The sequence below is a fragment of the Liolophura sinensis genome, chromosome 12 (genome assembly GCF_032854445.1).
Source record: "Liolophura sinensis isolate JHLJ2023 chromosome 12, CUHK_Ljap_v2, whole genome shotgun sequence".
Lineage (NCBI taxonomy): Eukaryota > Metazoa > Mollusca > Polyplacophora > Chitonida > Chitonidae > Liolophura > Liolophura sinensis.
Window position 1 is genome coordinate 8,723,474 of NC_088306.1, and position 26,998 is coordinate 8,750,471.

Consider the following 26,998-nt stretch of genomic DNA (forward strand, 5'->3'; position numbering starts at 1 on the left):
CGGTCATTTAATGAACCCCCGTATTAGTTGTGAGCTGTGCACGTGTTTTGCTGTAACGGGCGGAAACAGACACACTCGTATAGTGATTGGGTGAAAATCTGTTTTATTGTTCCTTATGGAAAAATTATGTAGCTCAGTAGTCTTACAATAATCATCCATATTATGAAATGCAAATCATTGTTACAGGTATTGTCTCTGACCATTTCAGCTTGTCAGTTTCGCAGCAATGGGATGCACAAGTTCCAAATCAGAAGATGTTACTAAAACCGTAAGTAAACTTTGCTTGGTTTCAGACATTCTGAGTATCTCCATGACTACATCGACAGTTACTGCTTGACATTTCAAAGCTCTGTATCAATGACTACACGATATAAGAGACTACAGCATAGAGAGTAAAACCAGAGCAACGACGACAGTATGATAGATGGCAAATGGTCACATGTAACCGCCGGTGAAATCCGGTCTCTCCTCAGTTTACCGCAGTTAAGGTTTTACTTTAATGGTGCATGTAGATGCTTTAATAGCAGCAATTTCCACGTCCCTAACAACATGGACTAAGCAGAATTAGGTAAAAAAAAATGCAGTGGTGTTATTTGCAATTTATTATACGTCACTGATGTAGAATTACTTCATCACATTTAACATGCATGTACACAATTATTACAAAGCACGTTTATCGTGCCATCGCCTCGCACCATCGCCCCGTTGATTCATGTCATAACGCCATTAGTTTCTGTCATTGTGTCATCACTTCATGCATTAAATTTGTCCCATCGTCAGATCTAGACGATGCGACCATGTTGACCCTAACCAACTTCCACAGAAATACATCATTGTTTTTGCAAAATTGTGCCCGCAAAGCTAACAGGTAGTTCACAAGCACAGCTACAGTAACGACAGAGAATGGTGTATTCTTCATGGCTTGGAATTGCCTTAATGTGTAGTTTGGGAGTAGTTAAGTGACCAAACTTATTGCTATGATTAAAATTAATAAGGTACTAGTCTGGAATTTTGTAAATAAACAGGATCAAATTTCTTCCTCTGTGATCATTACTTCAGTTTGTCAAAATGTTTTCTCTGTTCTCCGCCTGATTATAGATAGAGAAACGGTTGTATCGGAATCATTTTATTTCATTTCATATATGTCCCCACTCCCTATTTTACAGCAGGAGTCAGTAAAACAGGATATTCCCGAAATTGTTGTCGACAAAGTTGAAGCCTTTAAAGACTACGAAATCCTTTGTCTGGATAAGCACAACAGCTTCCGTTCTAAACATGGCGGACCGGATATGGCCTTGAACCGTGACCTCTGCGATATGGCGCAGAAGTACGCGGAATTTCTCTTGCAGAACGACAAGTTTGAGCACTGTAACAGAGCTGGGCGGAAGTATGACGGTCAATATGTGGGAGAAAACCTAGGTTACTACATGGGGCCAGATTACGAGAACTATGACGGTAGGAACAAAGTTACACGCGGGCATAATGGGATCGTTAAACCACTGTCAATAACACTGATGTCAGAATTTAAATTTCTGAATGGTTCTTAATTTCTAACATCAAATATCAAAAGTCTAAAGTTTTTGCTTGATAACTAGATCTTGGTTTGCAAAATTATAATAATGTGGCATGATTATGAGGCATAATTCACTAAATGTTTTAGCCCTTCTGGGAATAATAATGTATATTTATTAGAATGTATAAAGTTTGGTTTCGGCGGTGAATCATTGAAACATGTGAGAGGTGTGTTCCACAAACGATTGACCTCTCAACTGCAAAAAACGAGCAGTGCCTACATGTTAGTTTAATTTGGAGTCCCACTAAGCCGTGTGAAAAGTTTGGCAACACTCCCCCCCCCCCCTCCCCCCTACCCTCCCAAATTAATATTTAATAGTACATATACAATTTTTTTCAAGATTTTCTTGTTTTCAGCAACTGAGAACTGGTACAACGAGATTAACGATTACGACTTCAGCTCCCCGGGGTTTATAAAAGGCACCGGTAAGTTAAGCAAAAGTTCAGTAATAAATCCACCATAAATGGATCAGACGTCTAAACTGGAACTTCAAACTTGATTAAAATTCTGTTTTGCAAAGAAAGTAAAAAAAAAAATAACTTATTTTTTTAAGCAAAAAGTTCGGTAATAAATCCACGGTAAATGGATCCGGCGTCTAAACTGGATCTTCAAACTTGATTAAAATTCTGTTTTGCAAAGTAAGTAAAAAAATAATAATTTAATAATTGATATCTTCAATAATTTAAAAGAAATCTGTTGTCTGAGAGTGATGCTAGAATTTTTTCTGTTATCATAAGGTAATAATGTGTGCCGTTCAACATACTATCTTGTCAGTCTATTACGACCCTAAGGGCCTTTGTGGCTCAGCTAGTTGCGTAATGGTCTAGGAGCTTCCCACCAATAAGGTCGCTGTGAGTTCAAGTCTAGCTTATGCTAGTTTCCTCTCCGGCTGTCCGTGGGAAGGTCTGCAGCGGCCTTCGGATAATTGTGGGTTTCCAACGGGCTGAGCGGGGTTTCCTCCCACCATAATGCTGGCCGCCGTCGTATGAGTGAAATATTCTTGAGTATGGCGTCAAACACAAATTAAATAAATAAATAATAAAATAAGACGATCCTCATGTCGAGTTATATCAATTTATGAATAACCTGCCACAAAAACAAAATTTTTCTAGTAACACTCGAACGACAGGCTTCCTATTAAATTTAACAGATTATATTTTTTTCACAAGGGACACGTTATTTATCATAACACAAAATATGGTTTGTATGGTTTTACAGGACACTTTACCCAGGTTGTATGGAAAAGCAGCACTCAGCTCGGAGTAGGAAAAGCAATGGATCCCAACACCCAAAAAACCATGATTGTGGCGCGATATTGTCCAGGTGGAAACGTCGCTGGTGTGTTTCCAGAGAATGTGACGTCACCCAGCTAGTTTTATCGCGAACAGCCATTTTCAGAAAGCGTCTTATACAAATTTCATAAACATTACAGGGTATTATCTGACGGGATCATCAGACAGATTCCGTCTACGATGTGTATATTTACATACATGTATTTATTGAAAAAAAATGAACAAGAATATAATTCTCCACGTAGTTGGCCCCTAATCTGTATAGGTACCATGTACAATACTCTAGCGTTCCACCGTAATACTGGACTACGTTGAGTCAAAACGTAAAAACATTCTTGAGTACGACGTAAACACCAATCAAATCAATAACAGCATAAATATATTAATTTCCTTCTTCATTTATTTACTTGACAAGCGTTTAAAGCTGCACTCCAGAACATTTTGCTAGTGCCAAATTACGGGAACTGGACAGGGTCTTTGAGAAACCGCCGCACATCGTCAAATACGTACGCCCACTACCCGTCTCTACTAGAGCTGCATTTCACTTTCCAAAATGAAAATATCAGCGCAATGTTGAATACACCAAGGTGATAAAATAAATTCTCCATATATGAATGTACTTTTATACAGGTATTTACAGAATTTATATTGCAAATTTTGTATACAAGTATTTAAACTTTTATTTAAAAGTGCGCTTAGCCTTTTCGGCTTTTTGTCTTAATAAAGGGCGAGGCGAATACAGAGATGTGTTGAAGACTTTACAGTATTGCTTCCTGGTACTGAAGAGTACAGGGTTTCAGGGCCCATACAAGGTTTCTTGTGTGTACCAGGCGAACACTGTGGCTCCAGTTTAGATGTATTTACAATTTGTAAAATGGACAGGTACTCACAAAAAAAATCGTCAAACCGTTTAAAATCCTAATTGTACAACCAACAGAAACTTCAGAAAGTCTTGTGAGATATGTTTTCTTTTAAGAAATATTTTAAACCTCTTAAATCATATATAGACAGGAATAGCAGAGCAACAACGATAATGTGATCATTGGCAAATGATCACACGCATTACTAGTGAAAACCCTGTCAATTTATCGTCCAAGGTTTTAATCTAACTGTTCAGGTAAATGTTTAACATTTAGCATATTACACGACCTCCTTGCACCATGGCTTAAGCAGAATTGGGAAAACAAAAATAATGCAGTGATGTTACTTGCATTTTATCAGATGCCAGGGTTCTAGAGCGCTGCGTTGTCATCGCATTCAACATCCAGTAACATTAGACTCGGCTTTTATTAGACGTCAGAGGGCTAGAACGCTGCGTTGTCATCGCATTCAACATCCAGTAACATTAGACTCGGCGTGCTGTTTGTCTCTTGAAACAGAATGTAAATATTAGGCAATATCATGTGATAATTTATTTGAACTATCAACCCATGTTGAAAGTAGTTATTTTGAAATGAATACATGTAATTTGAATGGACATTTATTTTTATAACTCGCATTCAAGTATTTGAAAGACGTACAAGATACATAGACATAAATAAACTGTTAATAGCGTACAATTAGAAAGAAATCAGTAGTTATACACAATGTAACTATGGATTTGTAAATAAAAACACAACTTACAAATGCTCCGACCACTTCGGTGGCCTAACGGTTAGAGGGTCCGCCTCAAAATCTCGATCAATCGAGGGCCAGGTCATACCAAAGAATTAAAAAATGGCACTTGCTGCTGCCTCGCTTGGCGCTCAGATCTGAGAGGTTAGTGCAAGGAAAAACGACTGGTTGGCCCAGTGTGCGTATAATGCGACTGGGTGGGGTGTTATGTCAAGGCATGTGTATTTATAGCATATTTTATTTGTATATATATATATATATTGATAGAAAATGTTTCAAATAAATAGTTTTAATAAAAACATGTGTGCTTATTTTGTCGTTGAAGAGTTGTAGATGACTCTGTGCTAGCTCTGTACTCTGTAGTATTTACATTTCTTGGATAAACATGTAGAAGGATGCAGTATTTAGATATGCACTTTTTATTATATATATATATCGGGGATATATATCGTGGCCTCTCACCAATGCGATCTCTGCGCTTATGGTGGCTTCCGCCTCAGCCGCACGTGGGAAGGCAACCTATGGACTATGGATCACCATGGTCCCCCCCCCCCCCTCCCCCAAGGCTCTGCCCGGTTTTCTCCGACCATCATGCTGACCACCTTGAGTACGGCGTAAAACACCAATCAAATAAATAAATAAAATAAATGTGACTTGTAAATAAAAAATCTGTTGAGCCCAAGGGCGATAACTCCTCCGTGCATGTGACACGATGTTAAACGTCAGTCTCAGAACTCATCTGGTTATGTGAACGCTTGTTTTTAAATTCACTCTGCTCCGAACTTCATGCTTTGGAATGGTTTTCCATGCCCAATTTTTAAATTTATTTTTGTTATTATTGCTATTTAGTAAGGAAGGGAAAAGGCCGATGCCGTCATTACATGGAGATCAGTGAATCAGTTGCCAAATGTGTACCATGATACAGTAAGTTCAGTTGTCGTTATTATATCAAACTTAGGTTTCTAATTTCTAATCTGATTGCAACTGATCATACATACAACGTGTCGATTTTATTCACACAATGAATGCATAAAATACAGTGTCAAACCCTCCCTCCCTAACCGCCCCCACCCCCCGCCCCGCCTCTCTGACACTGTTATGACTAAAGCCATGTGACGTTTATGAGACCTTTGCCGCAACCGTGACCTACTTTCGGGAAAATACCGCATACATTGTCGTCTACATGTTGTCGTATTCACATTAGGTCATATATATATATATTAAGATCTCGCTCTGGTATCTGACCGCTGACTGCATTATATACGTGTCTGTTACAGTCTAATAATAAAACCCACGCAAAACCATCGATGACGTCACAGCTCAGGTCATGGCGACACAGACGTGCGTGCAGATTATATTTCGTGAAAAGCAGCAGGACTGTTTAAGCTTTGAAGTAACCTCTGGGCCAGCACGACTTTTATCTCCGTGCCCCTCGAGGTTTGTTTATTAAAACACGATCCTCACAGCTAGTCGTACGGGCTCTCATATAAACTCTCATACCGCCCTTAACGTCTGGCACAGTTAAAATGACGAGGTGGTCCGTAGGGGCTGTCGCGCGGGGGAGGGGGTGTGTGGGAGAAACGTGGTTAAGTTTATCTGGATTCATAACTAGATAACCTCGAACAGAGGCGAGAACATTGTGGTATGTACGAAAAAGCATGACTAAGCCCGCATGCTCTGTCAGGAAGGAAGTTGGGTCAGTTCAATATGCGACTGCCCCCCCCCCCCTTGCCATCGTGCTAGTATATGCGGAGTCTGGTCAGGTGCAGACGACTGCGTGGATGTTCACTGACAAAGGAGCTGTACGAATGATGCTCTGCTCATAGTGTAAGGACTGAGTCATTTGGATCTGCTGCACAAGTGATGTTGTAGGGCAGTGGTCTGCCAGGCGATATTTCCACGCCAGCAGTCTCATCGAAACACTTCTTATGCTGATTTGACGACATCATATAAACTAAAGATACCATACTTCATCGAGCCATCCTGTTCTCTGCTAGAATGGCGGGTAATTCGCGAAAAGCAACTGCGTAAGTTAGCCGGAGAGCTACAGCCTCCCTTTACTGACTGATCGCCCGCATCGCCTTGTGCGTGTATGCCTCTCTTTCATACAGCAGTCTCAGCGTTCCAGTAGCCTGTGTACCGTTACGCCTGAGCTTTCTTAAGCTTCCAGAGCACTATGGGTTGTACCTGCGGGAAAGGGTCCAAAACTGAGGAGACAGAATTACAAGTATCCGGGAGGGAAACCCGTGTTGTCAAAAAGACTACCAAGATAGTCATTGTCAAAGGGGTGAGTGGAATGGAATTCATGTAAGCCGACATGACGTTTTAGAGCGAGAATTGCATATGTGTTAGACAGACATAATTGTATTCATGCATGTGCCAGTCGTATCATGTCGAAGAAAAATGGAGTTGAAAAACAGCCTTTTCCAATTACACAAAGACAAATTATGTCGATTCATGATTACTGGATATTTGTAGGTTACACGGTAACAGCTGGGAGAGAACTTCATGCCAGATGTCTTCATTCCCATGGACTCTGAAGAGTCAATTGGTTACGTAATAGATACTTGTACCGGAATTTATGCGTATTAAGACCCACTTGAGAGTCAGTTACTTCATAATTGTACTTGCGTGTATTTTATTTGTCTTAGCCTGTGTAGTATTTTTCTGATATACTCCCTCAAGCCAATTTGCCAAGTCGTCCTGCCTTTATTAATAATGCAAATTAATCCGTGAAATTATAAATCATTTGAAAAGTATTTGCATTGTAGATCAACACGTCCACAGTGACGAAAATCATTACTATTGATTAGGGTCCGGCCAGTTGGATAACTCGCCAACTATGTGAATTATAACAGCGGCAAATCCAGCAAAAGCTGGAAACGAGTCTGTGTCTATTCTGATCACGGGTTAATGGGCTACCGCGTGAGACTTAAGACTACTAAGCCAGCGAAGTACTCTTCTAGGGTGATTTATAGCCCCCTATGGCACCTGATTTTATAGTCTAAATATATAGCCATTTGAAAGGAACTTGTTGTAAATACTTCTATCACATGCATACGCTCGCACCTTTGACGTAGCCTGTTGGCACACATAAAGCATTCTTGTATGTTTTCTGACGTGTAATTAGGACATACATCGCCTTTTGTGTTGAATCAGTACACATGTAAATATTACATTAGTGAGAAACCAGACTGCTTTTCATAAGTAAGTCAAATATCCTTGGGCACGCCGTGAAACATCTGTGGAACAGACATATCAGTGAACACACGTGCACTGCTGGGTTGGGAGGTCAGTCTCGTGTAGTTGTAGAAAAAAGCGTGATGTTGATAAGAAACAGGTTCATGTTTTAGTACCTTCACTAAATCCCGTTATGTCCGCAGATGTCAGTTTTGATCTACCGCTATAGCATGTACGAACGGCTGACCTCAACTCCACGCGGCTCGCGGGGCAGCTCATCCGCCGCCATATGTGTTTGATGTATCAACACCAGTACAGACGAGTCGGTATATTTAGACGGTTTACTTCCAGAGAGCGGCTCAGAGTTTGGGTTCCAGCCACAGATAAATAAAGAACTAAAGTAGACCTCATGTCGGGCTGTACCAGCGAGATAACACTGAGAAGACGTGAAAAGATGACTGGGTTTTAGCGACTGCATACGGGACGCTTAACGATTGGCGTTTATCCCGTACTCAAGATCGAATATATGACTTGGGAGGCAAAGTGTAAGCTCTAAATTGTGTGATCTTAGTAATAACCGAATTAAATCAATGGCAAATTATATATAAATGTTGGATGCATATTGGATGCATATACAACAATAGAGAAAAAAAGCGCTTCTTGTCCTCGAAATGTAGTGTTCATGGTCATGTTGACATGACATGTTGCATTTTTGTTTAATACGCCGAATGAGTACATGGGAAGGTCTGGTAGCAACCTGCGGATGATCGGGGCTCTGCCCGGTTTCCTCCCGCCATAATGCTTGCCGCCGTCGTATAAGTGAAATTTTCTTAAGTATGCCGTAAAACACTAATCAAATAAAAAAATAAATAACATACGCTGTATTAGAATTATGCGAAAGTCTCACGAGTAGCACGGTATTTTAATTGCTCTTTAAATTGCCCTTTAAAGTGACCTGTAACTTTACAATGGAGTTGCATGGACAACAGTTGCACCGTTTGATTTAGATATGTTTTTCACCCTTTTTTGACATACGGAGGGCGCGAGAGATTATATAGGTTACACATGCGCAATACGGGCAATTGGATCCGTGATCTACCGCCTTCTGCACTGCTATTTTTCATCAAGTTAAAATGCATGTATATCAGAATTTTGACAAAAACTTTTTGTCCAGTGTTAATGTACTTTCCACCCCTGGAGGTTACCAAGGGAACAAAATACGATGACTCCACTTTCAGCTACCGCAGCTCATAACAATGGAGGTCGTGTTAGATTGATTTTTAGATATGGCGAAGAGAAAAGTATTGGCTAGATGTGGTGGCATGGCATTGTAACCTGCGAAAGTTAGGTGGTATATATTTTTGAGGTTGAAGTTGACAGCTTCACTACATTTACTCCTTGGAACTTTACTCCCGCCGTATGTATATCAAGCTCTCGAGCAGTGTATTGTTTTTGTTTGTGTATGGTGTATAGATCAAATCAATTCAAACTAAATTGTAAGCAAAATCAGCGTAATCGTGTAACTTATACGTGTATCGTCAGGTGCATGTATCAGTTCATAACTGGAAACTACGCAGCGGTTACATCTGTGTGTTGTGAATCGGACCCAGGCATGCTGGGATATTTGTGTCCGCAAAACACCAACATAAGCACGTAGTTAGAACATGTGGTCCCACAAGGATCACCTAAAAGTGACATCATCTGCAAACTGAGACTAAAACGTGTCAAAACATGCATATCAAACATATCATGTCAACATGCATGTTACGGCATGTACACAGTGTTTAGAAAGCTTTAAATACGGTGGCAAGCACATGCGCTCTCGGGCCTTAAGTTCCGTGTTTGTTTCATTTGCCGAAAACAACATAGGTTTATTTGTTAACCATTTTAACTTTTGTTTATGAAATTGTCACGGGATTTAACACGCGATGTATTGTGTATGTATGAAGATGAGATGACACTTTCAACACGCACACCACATCTGTACATAGTTTCCAGGCCTTTGTGTACACACGTGCTGAACTAACCAGGACAGGATCACCCAACAACATGCGCGGGACGACATATGAACTCCACTTACACTCAAAAAAATACTCCACCTACACTCAAAAAAATAATCTGGTAAATTTATCACAAAGTCTGTTGTCTGAGTCATGCCAGAATGTATTCTGTTATTGTAACACAATATTGTGTCATACGTAACATAATCTCCTGCGACAGATTTTTGCTACATGTACGGAATGTGCAAGAGAGAGGAAGTTCCAGCGAAAGGGGGAAATCAGGTGGTACACTGGTCATAAAACTAAATGAAATTTTAAATTAGTAATCCATGCATGGTAAATTTCCAGGCACACGTAAATTATAGTTCCTTCCCTCGCGACTCCTTGGTTACATTGTCTGCATGACTCGTAATCATGCATAGACCAACATCTTTTTTTTATTCCTGTCTATTTAGAATTACAGATTTATTAAATATGAGTGTCTTTTGCATTTCGAACTGCAGTTCTTAGTAGTTTGTTTTGTAAATCACGTGACCTTATGACGCTTTAACTCACACAACGTCATTTATGAAAAAAGTTACAAAAATTTGATTGACGAAGTTTTGTGCAATTGGCCCCAGGACGTTATTTGAACGAGACTTCCGAATTTTGGTGACTTCGTTCAGGTACATGATATATCTAAGTCGGAGACTTAAACTTGGCGTTTTCCACATAAATATGAACCGTCAGTTATGAAGTTACAAATATGAACAAATACCTAAAGAGAACAATATAAAAGACAACAGAGAGAGTAAAACCAGAGCAACGACGACAATGCGATAGCTGGCAATGGTCACACGTACCCGGTGAAATACAACAACAACAAAGAAACCCACCTACTGGGCATAGTCCTTTGCTGTCCATGTTAGACTCTGTATTTTAATAATAAAGCAATTGGTCCAAAAATCAGCCAGTAATACGAACATTCCTTCATTAAGTTTTCCTTCTCTCTTTTCAGAAGAAACCAACCAAGCATGTCGAAGTTACGTCAAGAGTAACAAGCTCAGGAGGGGCTACTCCGAGTAAAGGCAAAAGCAAAGCCATTAAACTCGATAAAACGACAAATAAAGCAGGAAAGAAGGGAAAAGAACCGAAAAGCAAACAGAAAAAAGCGGAAAAGGCGAAGACAAAGAAATCGGTGAAGGAAGATGCGAAAGAAGGGCTGAAAGCACACAACAATTACCGGGCAAAGCACAAAGTGCCGGGGCTCAAATTGAACAGTGGGCTCAGCAAAGCGGCTCAAAAATGGGCGGAAACTTTGCTCAAAACTAACAGGTTTGAGCACGCGGACAAGAAGTCCCGGCAGCACCGCGGGAAATACGTGGGAGAAAACATCGCTTATTATCAAGGAGGAGGGGACTATAGCGGTGAGTCCGTGCCAGAGAGTTGTCGTCTGAGGGCTTAGTTCTAACCCTTTTTGAAATAAGTATATACATTTGAAGGCCTTTTTCTCAAACGAGTTGCATGGTAAAAGCCATTACAACACTTCTTATGTGCTTAAAATATTTTATCAATATAAAGACAAGACACTAATGTGTCGATATTGTCAACGAAGTTTGTTAAAGTTGGTACTTGTTGCTGCCTCGCTTGGCGCTCAGCACTGAGAGGATAGAGCAAGGAAACAGGACTGGTTGGCGCGGTGTCAGTATAATGTTACTGTGTGAGGTGAGATTTCTGGTGTCTTTGGCATGATACTTCTGTGGCGTCAGCACTTAGGCGGCATGGCCCTGCCACAAGAAGACAGTATATTTACTCACACATAGTGATGACCCTTCGTCATATGACTGAATTATTGTTAGTGCAACGTTTACTTCCAAGCTGAGGCTTAGTATATAACCATTTACGAAGTTTTATGAAAGGTTCTATCAGTTAGTTCATAGATGTATCATGTAAGGACAGCATACCATGTGTAATCTGTTGCTACTGTTTGCAAATTGCTTCCAACATTGCTACTGCAAAGGGAGACAACTTTGCTGTTGCAAAATGTGAGATTCAGCAGAGTGAGACGGTTATTAATAAACATATGTAAAAACTAAACTGCAAAATAAACTCAAAGTCTAAAATATACCTTAAAAGTTAAATCCTTATGATTAAAATTTAGCTTTAAAAGTAAATTTGTATTCCCCACTTACGGCTGGAGAGGAAGCCAGCATGAGCTGGACTCGGAGCGAGCGCATTAGTGAGAGGCTCCTGGGTCATTACGCTGTGCTAGCGTGCTAACAAACTGAGCCACGGAGGCCCCTATTTGAAAAATGCTGCATTTATTGAAATGGAGAACTCTTAGTATAAAAGTGAAAAATTCGGGGCCTCTGTGGCCTAGTGATTAGCGTGCCAGCGCAACACAACGACCCAGGATCCTCTTATTAATGCGGTCGATGCAGGAGTTCAAGTCCATGCTAGCATCCTCTCCAGTCACACGTGGGAAGGCCTGCCAGCAAACTTGCGGATGGCCGTGGGTTTTCCACGTGCTCTAAAGGTTTCCATCCACCGTAATGCTGACATCTGTCATATTTCTGAATATTTTTGAGTACAACATAAAACGCCAATCAAATAAATAAATAGATAAATAAATAAACAGATAAATGAAACTGGAGAAAAATGAAAAATCTCTTTCAGTACCCAATGCTTCAACCAGATAATATCTTAACATTTCTGGGCCTGAAATATTATTGTTTTTCCTAGGCGATTTCAATATTTAGTGTGTGTATAGTCACGGACGAGCAAAATAATTCGAGGAATATATCCCGAATGTTTTGACTATATATACTAATTAAACTCACATCCAACAAAGAATAAATGTACACCACATCTATGCTCAGTACAGTATTTTGTTCTGGTTTTCGTTTTACAGCCGCAGATGCCACGAAAAGTTGGTATGACGAGATTCAGAAATATAGTTTTAACGCACCGGGAACGCGGGCCGGCACAGGTAGGTTTTCGTTTAGCTGATTGGTGCTTTTCTCTCTTATGCGATAGCGAACACATTAATTTACATCTTGAATCTGTTTATTCATTTATTTATTCCATGTATGTATTTATGTATATATGCGTATGTATGTGAGTATGTATGGATGGATGGTCCTGTGCATGCGTTTATCTATTTTATCTTGTTTTTTTTCTTAAGTTTAACGCCTGTATTTTAGCGACAGCTAGATTCGAAATCATGAACTTGTTGCCTGTAAAAATTTTTAACACTGGCAAAATCACACAGATCTCAGTGGTTCTAATTAGTAAATCAGCGTCCAGATAACCAAATACCCGACAGAAACCTAAGCTAAGATCCCATTGTATTTAAAGCTTTCTCGGATAATAAACGCTGAGGATGACGGGATACTAAAGCCACCTTCGCCAATTTTCCCGTTGTTGCCTCTTTAATGAAAACGCCTTGGCCTGTATTTTCTAGTATAGAGGACTTTGTTGTGACATGACTGAAATCAGGTCTGATTATGGAACCAATAGGTATTTAAAGCTTAATTGAAAAGGCCAACACCAATTCCGTGCAATCTGTTTTATTTCAGGGCATTTCACTCAAGTGGTTTGGAAGGCAACAAAAGAGTTGGGCATTGGACGAGCCGAGGACCCGAATACGGGCAAGGTGATCATCGTGGGGCGATACTTACCCGGAGGCAACGTGGTGGGAAAATACCAGGAAAATGTACTTCGTCCCCGATAAGTGAAGCTGGGAGGATTTTCTTCTTATTACAGCGCATGCGCCGTTCTCGAAGTTCGCTCTACATACATCATTACCACTGTTGGACAAGTTTGACCTTCGACGTCGTGCGACGCCCGTAGACTTGCTTAGGATTAGTCCCACCACTAATATTCTCCTGGGGAACTAAAATTAACATGACGTTTGAAGATTGGAAACATGTTCGATATTTTCAATAGAAAGGTAATTCTTATTTAAAGAGTATTAATAGAAACGAAAGTTGGAACAGAAAGTTTTTGGTTTACTCCCGGCCTCATTACCGTATTCCCAGTAACCTTAGCGGTGCTGATAACTTCTGCGCAAACTTTTCTTTTGGTGTCAGCGAATGAAAGTGAGCGAAGGGGAAGGTATATGCGCAATGAGGAGTTTGCATCCCCTCACCTGGAGAAAACGAGGCAAAAACAGTAAGAAGAGATGAGCACACTTGAGATTACGTCTTTCTATCAACAACAAATTGTGCTTCGTTGAGATTAATCGTTTTCACTGGAGTGTATGTTTATGAGCTCTTGTGCATAGGTGTTGCTGTGAACACGTTAAAAGGAAAAGGGTTAAGAACAAAGATTCCAGAACAGTACAGGTCTTCCTTGTCTTGGTATGTGGATCAACAGGAAAGTTGTTTCACTTCATTATACAAATGCAAACAGATTGGATCATCACCAAAAGGACTCAACATGACACACCGTTCACTTGACTTGCACACTCGCTTCGATACAGGAACAGTATTTTATAACTTTTATTTCAAAAGTGCTAAAATCAATTAGCATTCAAGCTGACATGAAACTCTCATTGTTTTTGCACGGTGTTTCCAGCGAACCAGATCGTTTTATATTTACTTTGACATAAAACCTCGTTTAGGTGGAAACGTTCGTCAGAAACCTGCGGAAGGTCGTGGGTTTTTGCCTGGGCTCTGCCCTTTTACATCCCATCATAATGCTGGCACCGTGGTATAAGTGAAATATTGTTGAGTACGCCTTAAACACCAATCAAATAAAAAAAAAGAATAACATAAAACCTTTTTTTTACAATACCTTATTATTTTGGACATAACATCATGCTAAGATTAATTACTGCCGGTGTGCTGATTATATCCCTTGTGTTGCGTTGCTTCATCCGAAATATCACCATAATGCTGGCGGCTGTCGTATAAGTGAAATATTCTTGAGTTCGCCGTAAAACGCCATGCAGTCAAATAAATAAATGACTCGAAATAAAACAATCCTATATCCGCTATGACATAAAACGTTTCTCACAGTGTCTTAAAGCTTTCGATCAAACAATGTGTACCATTTTACTACTTAGCTAATCAACACACCCGTAATACTTTCAATTTAGTGTGTTCTTAAGTCCGTCTGAAAATTCATAATTGTAATTTTGCTAGATAACTTGTGCATCCTAACGAATTAGGAAGGAAACGACTTCCTTCAATATTAATACAACTGATAGTACTAATCTATTTTAAAACGTCCAAGATTTGAGACGTATCCTGAAACATAACAAATCTAACAACGCATAGGTCTTTCTTCGCAATACCTGTTCAATATTTTGGCATCAATTCCGAAATATTTTCCCCTTTTAATACGAGAGTTCATCCTTTTTACACTGCACAAATGGGAAGTTACTGTGCATATCACAAATAAAATATTTAGATCTTTACACAAAAGCTCATTCCGAATTGTATTTTTTTTTTATTGTTCGAGGAGATGATAAATTGGTGCCAGTGTACTTAGAGGAAGCACGTGGCCTGAGTGAGATTCTGAGGAAAATACTCTCCTGTTCTCGGTTATATCCATTTTATTTAACCTTAATTATTTTATTAAATTTATTCAAGCTTTTGTGTGTTATATCAAACACGAATTACTGGTGTTACTTTTTATCATTCATTGAACTTCGACGCCGAATAAATTACATATTCCACAAAATGGAATTTTCTCGTTATCTAAATGAATCTTATTTAGCTGACTAGCGCTAGCGGCCATTTTGGATCTTTGACAAATACATACCTACATATTTGTATTGGCGGCTCTATGGGTCTTTGACAAAAGACTTTTATTGGTCACGGTGAAACATGGCCACTCGAGCAAGTCATCCATAACTGTATATTGAAGAGTAGTATCAGGCGAGGGTGTGATAAGGTACAGATAGATTCGTGTTTATTAAATCAAGCTAGCGGCGTCCGATATCATCTACCTTGATTTACTGAGCCATATTAGCTTTTCCAACCCCTCAACTTTCCTTTATAAATATGTATGTTTCACGGTCCAGTCAGATTCCAACTTAGTTTTTGACTCTGACGGGAGTTCGAAACAACATGGGGGTGCGGCTGTAGTGAGATGTATGCGATGCATGGAATAACTTAACTCCATGCATTTAGACGAAGAAGAGCGTTCGCAATAAATAATTCCCTGCAGTCATTTTGAGGCAAACTAGGCTTGACAGAAATTAGGGTAATGCAAACATTGGTGACTGTGTAGACGCATTGTCTAGATACTTGAAAAGAGCGCCAAAGAGAGAATGTATTATCTCTAATGGTTGCCAGGAAGTATTGTGGATCTTCATGTCCACAAGATTTAACATCCACTGGACTTTAAAAGTCATGTACAAGCAAAAAAAAAAGAAGACCACAATTAGGTAGGTCAGCTGTTATCCTACCACTCCATCTACCCGCGAAGCACAGTGTTTCGAGTGTTTCTATGAAGATTAGAGACGTTAAGCAACTATCAAAGGTGTCTGATGGATTAACTGATTTTCCAGTAAATCGATGTATAATCTTCCTTCTTCTCCATGTGGTAATTTGCGATGTTGTAGAACAGGAAAAAAACATTTGCCGTTATGGGTCGATCGTACTTCTTATATGGGACATCTTATCTAGACTTAAAAATTTGTACAAAGACCAAAACGATTTCCTCTCTCGCAAACTGTACGACAAGAGGGATAGCTTCAAGTTTGACATTGTAAATTATTAATATAATGGCTAGGGCCTATAAATTCTTGGTGTTGAATTAGATGGCAACATTGGATATATGAGCTGTTGCAATCAAAGGGCAACTGATAAACATATTGTTAACTGATATTCTCGTAAGGTACACGCTTTGAATACAGGATTCACGCAGGTGCGCTTAGTTTGTTAGCGCGCTAGCGCAGCGTTACGACCCAGGAGTCTCTCACCAACACGGTCACTGTGAGTTCAAGTCCAGCTCATACTGGCTTCCTCTCCGGTCGTACGTGGGAAGGCCTGCCAGCAACCTGCGGATGGCCGTGGGTTTTCCCCGGGCTCTGCCCGGTTTCCTTCCACTATAATGCTGGCCACCGTCGTATAAGTGAAATATTCTTTAGTACGGCGTAAAACACCAATCAAATAAATAAATAAATCACGCAGGTGCCAAGAACATACCTTGCGTCCTTCCAACATGGAATTCCTCCCGGGCTCTGTCCACCATACTGCTGGCCACCGCACTAACAGTAAAATAGTTTTGCTTACGGCGTAAAACACCAATCAAATGAGTAAATATATAGTAGAGAAACACGAAAATTTACTAGCGCTCTTACACGGGTAATGAAGAACAAAGTAAACAATTTATGACATGTACCTAAAAGAAAACTTGTGTTTGCACTTTCCACAGATACTAGCTATAAAATTTTCTGACATTTTTTAAGCTTGTAACGATACGGAAGAACGGTCTTAGAGAGTAAAACCGGAACAGACGACAGTGTTATAATTGTCAAATGGTCACACGTGACCACAGCCTCTTGCCAATTTACCTCAACTAGGGTGTTATTTTAATTGCTGATGCTTATCTTTAAAAAGTAGCAGCTTAAACAGCCTTAGTTCCATGGCTTAAGCAGAAGTAGGTAGAGACATTGCAGTGACGTTAATCGCCATGTAAAAGACGACAACAGTCTAGAATAACTGAAATTTCTGTGTTGTCATTGCATGTAATACACACTTACCTGGAAACAATGCAAAGGTGTTTTAAGATCAAGCACACAGCATATTTTAGACAGAGACCTTTTAAACGTTATCCAGTCATTAGACCAGACAACACGAGATGCGCTGAGGATAGAGAAAGTTACGGCACATAAGAACTGGTAGCCACATATATGTATACTCCAGACATCAGCGGTCCGCTTCGACCTTAAAAGAGGAAGTTGTAACTTCCTCGCTTGGCGTTTAGCATGAAGGGGATAGTGCAACGACTGGCTGACCCGTATCAGTATAATGGCTCGGGCGGGGCGGCTTACTTACTTTCGGTAAGTCGTCTCAGTAAAGCTGCACTAGATAAAAGGGCGGGGGGAAATCCGTCCTGCAACAAGGAGGTACATTACACTGTAAGGATTCCTGCGTAAACCCCAAGCACTCACTCACTTCAAGCATCAGCTTGAGCAGATCTGTGCAGATTACCTCCCTTGCCCTGTGTATGCGAATAGCTGATATCTGGAGAGAAAGCAGCATTGATCCAGTTTGCTCAGTAATTCAAATACCAAATGACGTTCTACTGCGGTTATTGGGATTTGGTTACACAGCTATAGAATACTCTGGTGGAAATGAATATTGGTAATGACATCTTTTTTCGAGAATTTATAAACCACTACTACTAGTGCAATCTCATAGCAACTGTATTTATGAAGGTCTCATCTCATGCTGGAAGACCATGAAAACCATAACGTACTGTAATTGTGACGGTGACAACAATCTGAAGACTGACCGTACCGTAATCTGGCCACGGGCAGTATTCTGGACAAAAGTAGTAATCTGGACGCTGAAAATAATCTGAACGCTGAAAATAATCTAGATGCTGACAATAATCTGGACACAGGCAGTAATCTGAATGCTTTCAGTAATCCTGACGCTTACAGTAATCTGGACGCTGACAATAACCTAGACGCTAACAATAACCTGGACACAGGTTCTGGTTAAAGGCAGTAGTCTGGACGCTTACAGTAATCTGAACGCTGACAATAATCTGGACACAGGCAATATTCAGGACACAGGCAGTAGCCTGGATACTTACAGTAATCTGGACGCTGACAATAACCTGGACTCTGACAATATTCTGGACACAGGCAGTATTCAGGACAAAGGCAGTAGTCCAGATGCTTACAGTAATCTGCACGCGTACAGTAATCTGGACGCTGACAATAACCTGGACAGACAAAGTAATTTGGACATTGTAGTAATCTAGACAATGGAGGTAAACGAAAGAAAGGAAGTAATTTGGACATTACGAAGCATACTGGACACTGGAAGTAATATTTACACTGTTAGTAATTTGTAGGCAGACGGTAATCTAGACACGTAGTATTTTAGGCACTGGCAGAAGCTTGCACTCAAACAGTAATCTGGACACTGTCAGTAATCTGGACACTGACAGTACTCTGGACATTGACAGTACTCTGGGCACTGACAGTATTCTGGACAATATTTGCGGTAGTTTCATGAAAAGTTTAGCCGCTTTCTATTGCGCACATTTTTCATTTACTCATCTAGAACCAATGTATCTCATTTCTGTATCTCATTTTAGTGTATATGTATATAACTAAGTTAGAATTTGCTTTACATGGACTGCACTACCGCAGCTGTTGCGCACCTACACACACCTGTACAACATGCTTGTCACGGACATGTACACTGTAAATATAAGCGTGGGCAGATCTCTGTAGATAACCTCCCTTGCCTTGGGTGTTTAAATAGCTGATGCTTGGAAAGAAAGCGGCATTAATCCAGTTTGCTCAGTAATTCAAATACCAAATGATGTTATTGAGATTTAGTTACACAGATATAAAAAAAATACTCAGGTAGAAATGAATATTCGTAATGACATCTTTTTCAACTGAGAACTTAAAAACCACCTATACTAGAATAATCTCATAGCAATTGTATTTGTATCTTTTTATTATTTATTTGATTGGTGTTTTACGCCGTGCTCAAGAATATTCAGTTCTATTTGTAAAGATCTCAAACTTGGGCTCTAAAAGTAATCTGGACACTGGTACTAATCTGGGCACTGGCAGAAACTTGGGCTCTAACAGTAAACTGGACACTGGTAGTATTCTGGGCACTGGTAGTAATTCGGACTCTAGTAGTATTCTGGGCACTGGCAGAAACTTGGGCTCTAACAGTAATGTGGACACTTGCAGAAACTTGGGTAGTATTCGGGTACTCACAGAAACGTGGGCTCTCACAATAATCTGGACACTGTCGCAGATGTGGACTTGTCAGTAATTAGTACACTGACAGTAATCAGTAGAGTTCCAATAATCAGAATGTCTGCTACTGTGTTTAGGTTATTTTTTGGAACCAGATTACTCTCCGAGGCGAAACTACTGTGGATTAACAGGTTGCCCTTAATAATATTACTGTTTAGTAGCGGTACAACCGTCAGTGTCCAGATTACTGCTAGTGTCCAGATTACTGCTAGTGTCCAGATTACTGCCAGTATTCATATTACAGCCAGTATTCAGATTTCAGCCAGTGTCCAGATTACTGCCTGTGTCCACATTTCTGCCAGTGTCCATATTACTGCCAGTGTCCATATTACAGCCAGTGTCCATATTACAGCCAGTGTCCAGATTATTTACAGTGTCCAGATTACTGCCAGTGTCAAGATTACAGCCAGTGGCCAGATTACAGCTAGTGTCCATATTACAGCCAGTGTCCACATTACTGCCAGTGTCCAGATTTTTGCCAGGCTCCATATTACAGCCACTATCAAGATTTCTGCCAGTGTCCATATTACAGCCATTGTCCAGATTACTGACAGTGTCCACATTACAGCCAGTGTCTAGATTACTGACATTGTTAAGATTACTGTCATTGTTAAGATTACTGTCATTGTCAAGATTACTATAAGTAGCCAGATTATTGGGGACTATCGGCGCTTTGAGGAGGTTTATTTCTCCACAAAGTAGAACGTGATCGATTTCCATGTGACCTTTATTGAAATACATATTTATTTACATGGGTGGGTCAAGTACTTCAAGCGTGTTTTAAGTGTACATACATGTAGATACCTGAAGGCATACTAGACTATCTCTATGCTGAGTCACTGCTAAAGCAAATGATATATCTACTTTATATGTCAAATGCTTGTACTAATCTCTAACTATGCCAAGCTGGTTTTTATAGTTTGTATATTTTTACTGCATAGAACTTGTATTTTTATTCCAAAATCGATAAGTAAAATATTTACCTCAGTACCACAGAGATCGACAGGTGTTTGTTATAGAAGTTCCAAGTGGTAGACTTTGTAAGAAAAGCAGGCATAAAAGTTATAAAAGGTTTGGGCAAGATAAAAATAGTTTATACCACTCTGTGTGGGACGGACATACACACAAGTTTAGAATATGAAAAAAATCACTTTTGTCCGCCAAATATTTCTTGTGAGTATCATTAAACTTAATTCTTGAGTCTCAGTTAGCAAAATTAATAAAACATGCGTTAGAGTTTATAGGATTTGTTTGAAGTTGTCGTGCAGCATAAGAATATTTCTCTTTTACGACGGCCTTTATGGATTAATAAGAAAACGGATGTATCGAGCATGGAGGGAATTACCACCCCCGGGGCCTCCGTGGCTCAGTTGGTTAGCGCGCTAGCGCAGCGTAATGACCCAGGAGTCTCTTACCAATGGGGTCGCTGTGAGTTCAAGTCCAGCTCATACTGGCTTCCTCTCCGGCCGTACGTGAGAAGGTCTGCCAACAACCTGCGGATGGTCTTGGGTTTCCCCTGGGCTTTGCCCGGTTTCCTCCCACCATATTGCTGGCCGCCGTCGTATAAGTGAAATATTCTTGAGTACGGCGTAAAACACCAATCAAATAAATAAATGAACAAATAAATTTAACAATGAGAGGGTTTAATGTTATGTTGGAATTGTATTGTATTGTATCGACAGGCATCAGGTCACGCGTAACCTTTGAAGGTTACTTGACAGTGCGGTCACTGGCACATGGTCACAACAGCCTTGGGTACATGTCCGTCGGAAGGTTTGCCAGCAACCTGCAGATGGTCGTGGGTTTCCCCCGGGCTCTGCCCGACCCACCACAATGCTGGCCGCCGTCGTATAAGTGAAATATTCTTGAGTACGGCGTAAAATACCAATCAAATAAATAAATAAAACAACAGTCTTGGAAATGATGTCACTTGAATGTACGGTTACTGATATCTGATCAGACACAGCCTTTACTGAAATACCGTAACTGGACAGTATGTTGACTGGGATATGGTCACACTTAGCATTTGAAATGATGTCACTTGACCGTACGGTTACAGGCATCTGGTTACTCATAGCCTTTGAAATGATGTCACTTGACAGTGCGGTTACTGGCACATGGTCACAATAGCCTTGAAAATGATATCACTTGAAAGCACAGTTAATGGCATCTGATCAGACACAGCCTTTGAAATGCTGTCACTTGACAGTGCGGTGACTATTATTTGGTGACTAGCATCAGGTCACACACACCTTCTAAAATGCGGTCACTTAACAGTTCATTGACTGGCATCTGGTCACGTCATTATTTATTTATTTGATTGCTCTTTTGTGGCGTACTGAAGAGCATTTCACATATACCACCGCGGCCAAAAATATTTATGGACACTGGGCAGAGCCCTAAATAATCCGAAAGGTTTGTTGCCAAGCCTATTCGCGTCACTAAATACGCTAATAAACTCTTCCACTGTAAGAATAGGACAAACGAAAACTATGCACAAACGTGCTTCTTGGCAAAAAAAAAAGGTGTTCAGAATGTGTTTTTGTATTTTATTGACTGGTGTCTTATGCCACATTTCATACTAGAATTACAAGGCTGATGGGTGGAAAAGAGTGCTCGAAACAAACCACCACCCATCACCAGATAATTGGCAAGTCGTCTGAGTTGTAAAGAGACTAACGAGTGCTTGATTCGAACCTGTGACCTTAGTGGTTAAAGGTCTCTAGGCGATGACTTGACCACTGCGAACACGTTATTGGCCATTGATATTATTGGTCAATGGCCTGATGGTTGAGGCAAACCGGTGCTTTAATCATCCGAGACAGCAAATTAGCCAAAAGACCCGACGCTCAAGATAAGATAAATGGCAGTACAGCATGTTGTTTTGAACACAGTAGTATACGTAAGACCGGTGTCGCCGTTTGAAAACAGACCCATTATACATAAACATTTTGAATGCGTTTTGTCTACTTTTATTATATACATACAAAAAAAACAGCGAAAATTCATAGCGCCGGAACATCTGCGAGCTGAGATACTTGTGGGTATGGTTTAGTGAGAATGGCGTGTTCACCTGTTTAGGAATCAATACGATAATAACTCAACTAAACGCAAACATATTTGAGAAATATGAAGAAAAAACAATCGATTTAACAAATTCGAGTATGAATCGGCTTCACATTGCTGCTACATGTATAAAAAAAAACGATTGCTTTTACAAAGTTTCCCAATCTGCGGTAGCCCGCTCCGTGATCAGACAAGAGGCAAGCTTCAAAGCGACAGCGTTAGGAGAGAATTTAACTTGAGTTGGCTTTTTACATCTCAAATGTACTAAGCAAGACACAACTCTTATGCAAATCTGAATAAACTCAGCTTGATATTGTTCAGATGGCACCATTCATGATTTTAATTTAAAATCATGAAACCATTTATTTATTTATTTCATTGGTGTGTTACGCCGTACTCAAGAATATTTCACTTATACGACGGCGGCCTTTGTGACTTTAGAAACGCATGAGGTCGTGCAGGCATTTTACCCATTATCTCCCTTTTCTCTTCTGAAGGCAATCGTGTGGTACAATACTTTTGTTTCTCACTTATTTTTCAATATAATGCTTCGAAATCGGTATACAAGCAGTTGTTACTTGCACTCAAAACCCGTTGCATACTTTTTAAAATATATTTTATAGTTTTAAAGATATTTGTAAAAATATCAAAGTTTCAAAATGTTAGATCTTGTGAAGGTTTTAACATTGAATAATCAGTAGGATCGCTATAATCTACAGCGTTTTAGTTCAGGATAGCAAAGTAATCAGCTTGCGGATGGTGGTATCTTTCCCTCGGGTTCTGTCCAATTTCCTCCCACGATAACACTTGCAGTCATCGTATAAAAGAAATATTCTTGAGTGCTGCGTAAATTTCCAATCGAACAAATATGTGAATAGATCAACATGATTGGCTACACATGGAACAATGCTGAATATTTCTTATGAGTGCACGTGTATCAAATACACTGAAGTGTTGGCTGCAACCTTGACGTCTTTATCTATAAAGCAGGGTGTTCGTATCCGATTGTCGCTGCTTCAGATGATACTTAATCAAGTATCTGACAAAGCAGAGGTGGGGAGAGGGGGTGGGGCGTGATTATATTAATCAGTACACGAGCGACTTCAGGTAAACACGTGCGGCTTACAGTCCAATCGACCGCGTTTGTTTTCTGGTAGAATTGTGCTTGCCAGAGCAGTCACGTTAAAAATTATACACACCTTCACAAAAATGTCATGCTGGGAGCAATGTTTAACCTCCGCATCTGTAAACAAAGGTATAACCAGATAAAATTTAAAAAATAGAATAGCTCCCTCTAGACTGTACAGTAAGACTGTGACATGAGATATGTTTTCAACATCCAATGTGAATGTTTTATTAAAACTACGTGTTACTGTCTTTTCCATACATCCCATGATCGATTAGTTATTAATAATCTGTCTACATGTGCATGTACCCACGATGTAACGTGAGCAGCCGTTCTTTAGCCTGAGTTGTATTTTTAAAACATCTCACTAAATCCAAATTAAGCTCAGACAATGCGAAAGGCTGTAGTCTCCTGATTTGACCGTCTGATGATGAAAACGATATGAAGAAATCTGCATGACACTGATGTGTCTGGCTATGGGCTGACTCTCCACGTGACTCAAATTCAGTTCATCCACATGATGAAAAATAAATCGATGTTTTCTAAGCTGTGAAATATTTGTATCTGTATTTGTACCTGTATCTCAATACTCAATAATTAGCCTCTCAAAATTTATTTCTTTCGAATGAAACTTTCGGAAATTTTAGGCCTTTATTAGAACAAAACCGTTTCAAATTACGTATTTCATACCGAAATATCCGTTTACTGATCTACAATAAAAAACGAAAGACGGTAGTTTCTTTGTTACTCAGCGTGTAAACATAGCAGCTTGGATCAATTTATTTATTTATTTGATTGATGTTTACGCCGTACTCAAGAATATTTCACTTATACGACGGCGGCCAGAATTATGGTTTGAGGGAAACCCACGACCATCCGCAGGTTACTGACAGACCTTCCCATGTACGGCCGGAGAGCAGAACTTAAACTCACAGACTCCTGGGTCATTACGCTGCGCTGGCATGCTAACCAACTGAGCCACGGAGGCCCCCAGCTTGGATCAATGGCATTTACATGTTAAGACATTATATTATAGGAGGCAATACTTGTCTCCTGCACATCGAGACATGCCTTTACTGTACACGACAGTGTAGTGAGTTTATGTAAAGACAGAAATATAAACACTCTAGTATATACGCTATTTACTTACAACATACGGACCATCATTACTTACACCATGCGGATCAACATAAATATGTCTTGTGCTGATCTAAAGAAAGATTACCGCTTTAGGATTATAAGTGTAATTATGAAACATGGCCTTTGGCAGATGGTAAGGGATGTAAGGCGTAACTTTATTACAGCTCAGACTAGAAGACTACATAAGAGAAATTAGGCTGTTTGCAATATATCACAGCAAACATATATATATATATATATATATATATATATATATATATATATATATATATATATATATATATATATATATATATATATAATGCGGTCGCTGTGAGTTCAAGTCCAGTTCATGCCAGTTTCCTCCCACCGTAATGCTGGCCGCCGTCTTATGAGTGCAATATTCTTGAGTACGGCGTAAAACACCAATCAAATAAATAAATAAGTACATATATATATAGGTAAAGCCATGATTATCACCAGGCTGACTGTATTCACACGTAGATGTATGTACTGCAGATGTCCACGGCTCCTGTACTTCGATAGTCTTTAGAGAAGCTTTACTCAAACACGTGACACTAGAAGGGTATCATTCGCCAGCGATTTGCACTGTCATCGTTGAGGATGGGACGAGATGTCTTCATCCGGCTTCCGCGTGTAGTTGACAAAGGATCCTCAGAACTAAGATATCCCCGTTGTTTATGTGTAAATAAATAAATAATGGACATTGATAGCAAGTGATAAACTCTCTGGTCAGAGTAACGTAAACAATGATTAGTGAGTTGAAAGTAAATAAAAAGTTACATTTTACGCCTCAAATTTTCCACAATAGTCTATCCAGCTTATAGGAGGATTAGACATGTCTCCTAGTAGACAGCTTAGTGGTCGGCTAGAAATCAGAGAATAATCCGCCCCCCCCCCCCCCCAACGGGATAATACTTCACGGGATTATACCTGGCGACATGATTGATACATATGTATTAAGAGATGATATCCCGTTACGCATGGGTTTAGCCATTAGAAGACAAGAAAGGCAAGACGGTTTATAGTACGCTCAAAAAAGTGGTTGCAGAAGGTAGAATGTCACGTACACAAGATCAGAATCGATCAGGAAAAAAAAACAATTATTCACGTCAGCGTTGATAATTTTTTTAAGCAACACAGGGCACAAGAATTATTTTGATAAAGCTGAAAACGGAACGAATTATTTTATTAGAACCAAAAAAAAAAAGAATGTTGTGTAAGTGCGTGTATTACACCAGCCATTAAACATACAGATATCTTAATGTGCAGGATGGTACTGTGAATCACAATATCTAGCTGGCACATACCTCATTTCTTGGCCTCAGGAAGATTAGCCCTAAGGGTGAGCGGAAAACAGTCCCTCAAACTTAGCTCCTGGGCTCGTTTCAAAAAACTTTTGTAGCCGTCTAAGGCCTTTAAGTCGGTTAAGTGTCATTTAGCTGACTACCGTAAGTAGGCCACGAAAAAAAATTCACCTGGTCGTTTCAAAATAGTAAAACTGCTCAAAGCTTAGCAGGCTTACCACAGCCGGCTCTGTGGCCGCTTTACATCAGTCTGATTGGTTGAATCAACGCTGGCAATTGTTAAATTATACCCGAAATATAAATATATTGAATTACTAATTTATATCCAACTGAGTTGTTCTGTAGATGTTTTACTGATAATAGGATGCTGCAATCCTGATTACAAAATTATTATAACTCAATAATGAAAACAGCCGTTAACCCAATTGTTATCATAACGTAGAGTAAAATGTTAAAATCAAGCACAGCCAAATACCCATTCGTACATACAGCGTGTGTAAGGTGAAAACGGCGTCTGTGCCGAGCGGTCGATATACATCTATCTTCACTGGGGTAACATGTTTTTCTCACGTTGTGAACTCACAGTGATAATATTTGGTTTTTATATTATTATGGGGATCTGTTGGTAGACAATATACATGTAATCCCTTCAATTTCAAGGCTTCGGATTTAAGTAAGATAGCATTGTAGGTGGATGGTGTAACATTACCCAGTCAGCGATAAATCTTATATTTTATGGTCGCATTTC

The 26,998-nt window shown here is 39.8% G+C and overlaps 2 protein-coding genes across 2 annotated transcripts; both read left to right on the plus strand.

The window, feature by feature from the left end:
* Positions 1–226: 226 nt before the first annotated feature.
* On the plus strand, positions 227–2,946 carry LOC135479417 (Golgi-associated plant pathogenesis-related protein 1-like). The gene is made up of 4 exons (XM_064759245.1): positions 227–268; positions 1,167–1,455; positions 1,930–1,998; positions 2,792–2,946. Exons 1-4 carry the CDS (start codon positions 227–229, stop codon positions 2,944–2,946), a joined length of 555 nt encoding a protein of 184 aa, XP_064615315.1.
* A 3,287-nt stretch (positions 2,947–6,233) lies between these two features.
* LOC135479211 (Golgi-associated plant pathogenesis-related protein 1-like) lies at positions 6,234–15,316 on the plus strand. Its single transcript, XM_064759004.1, has 4 exons — positions 6,234–6,766; positions 10,657–11,065; positions 12,550–12,627; positions 13,217–15,316. The coding sequence occupies exons 1-4, from the start codon at positions 6,656–6,658 to the stop codon at positions 13,369–13,371; spliced, it is 753 nt and encodes a 250-aa protein (XP_064615074.1). The 5' UTR covers positions 6,234–6,655; the 3' UTR covers positions 13,372–15,316.
* The last annotated feature ends 11,682 nt before the right edge of the window (positions 15,317–26,998 follow it).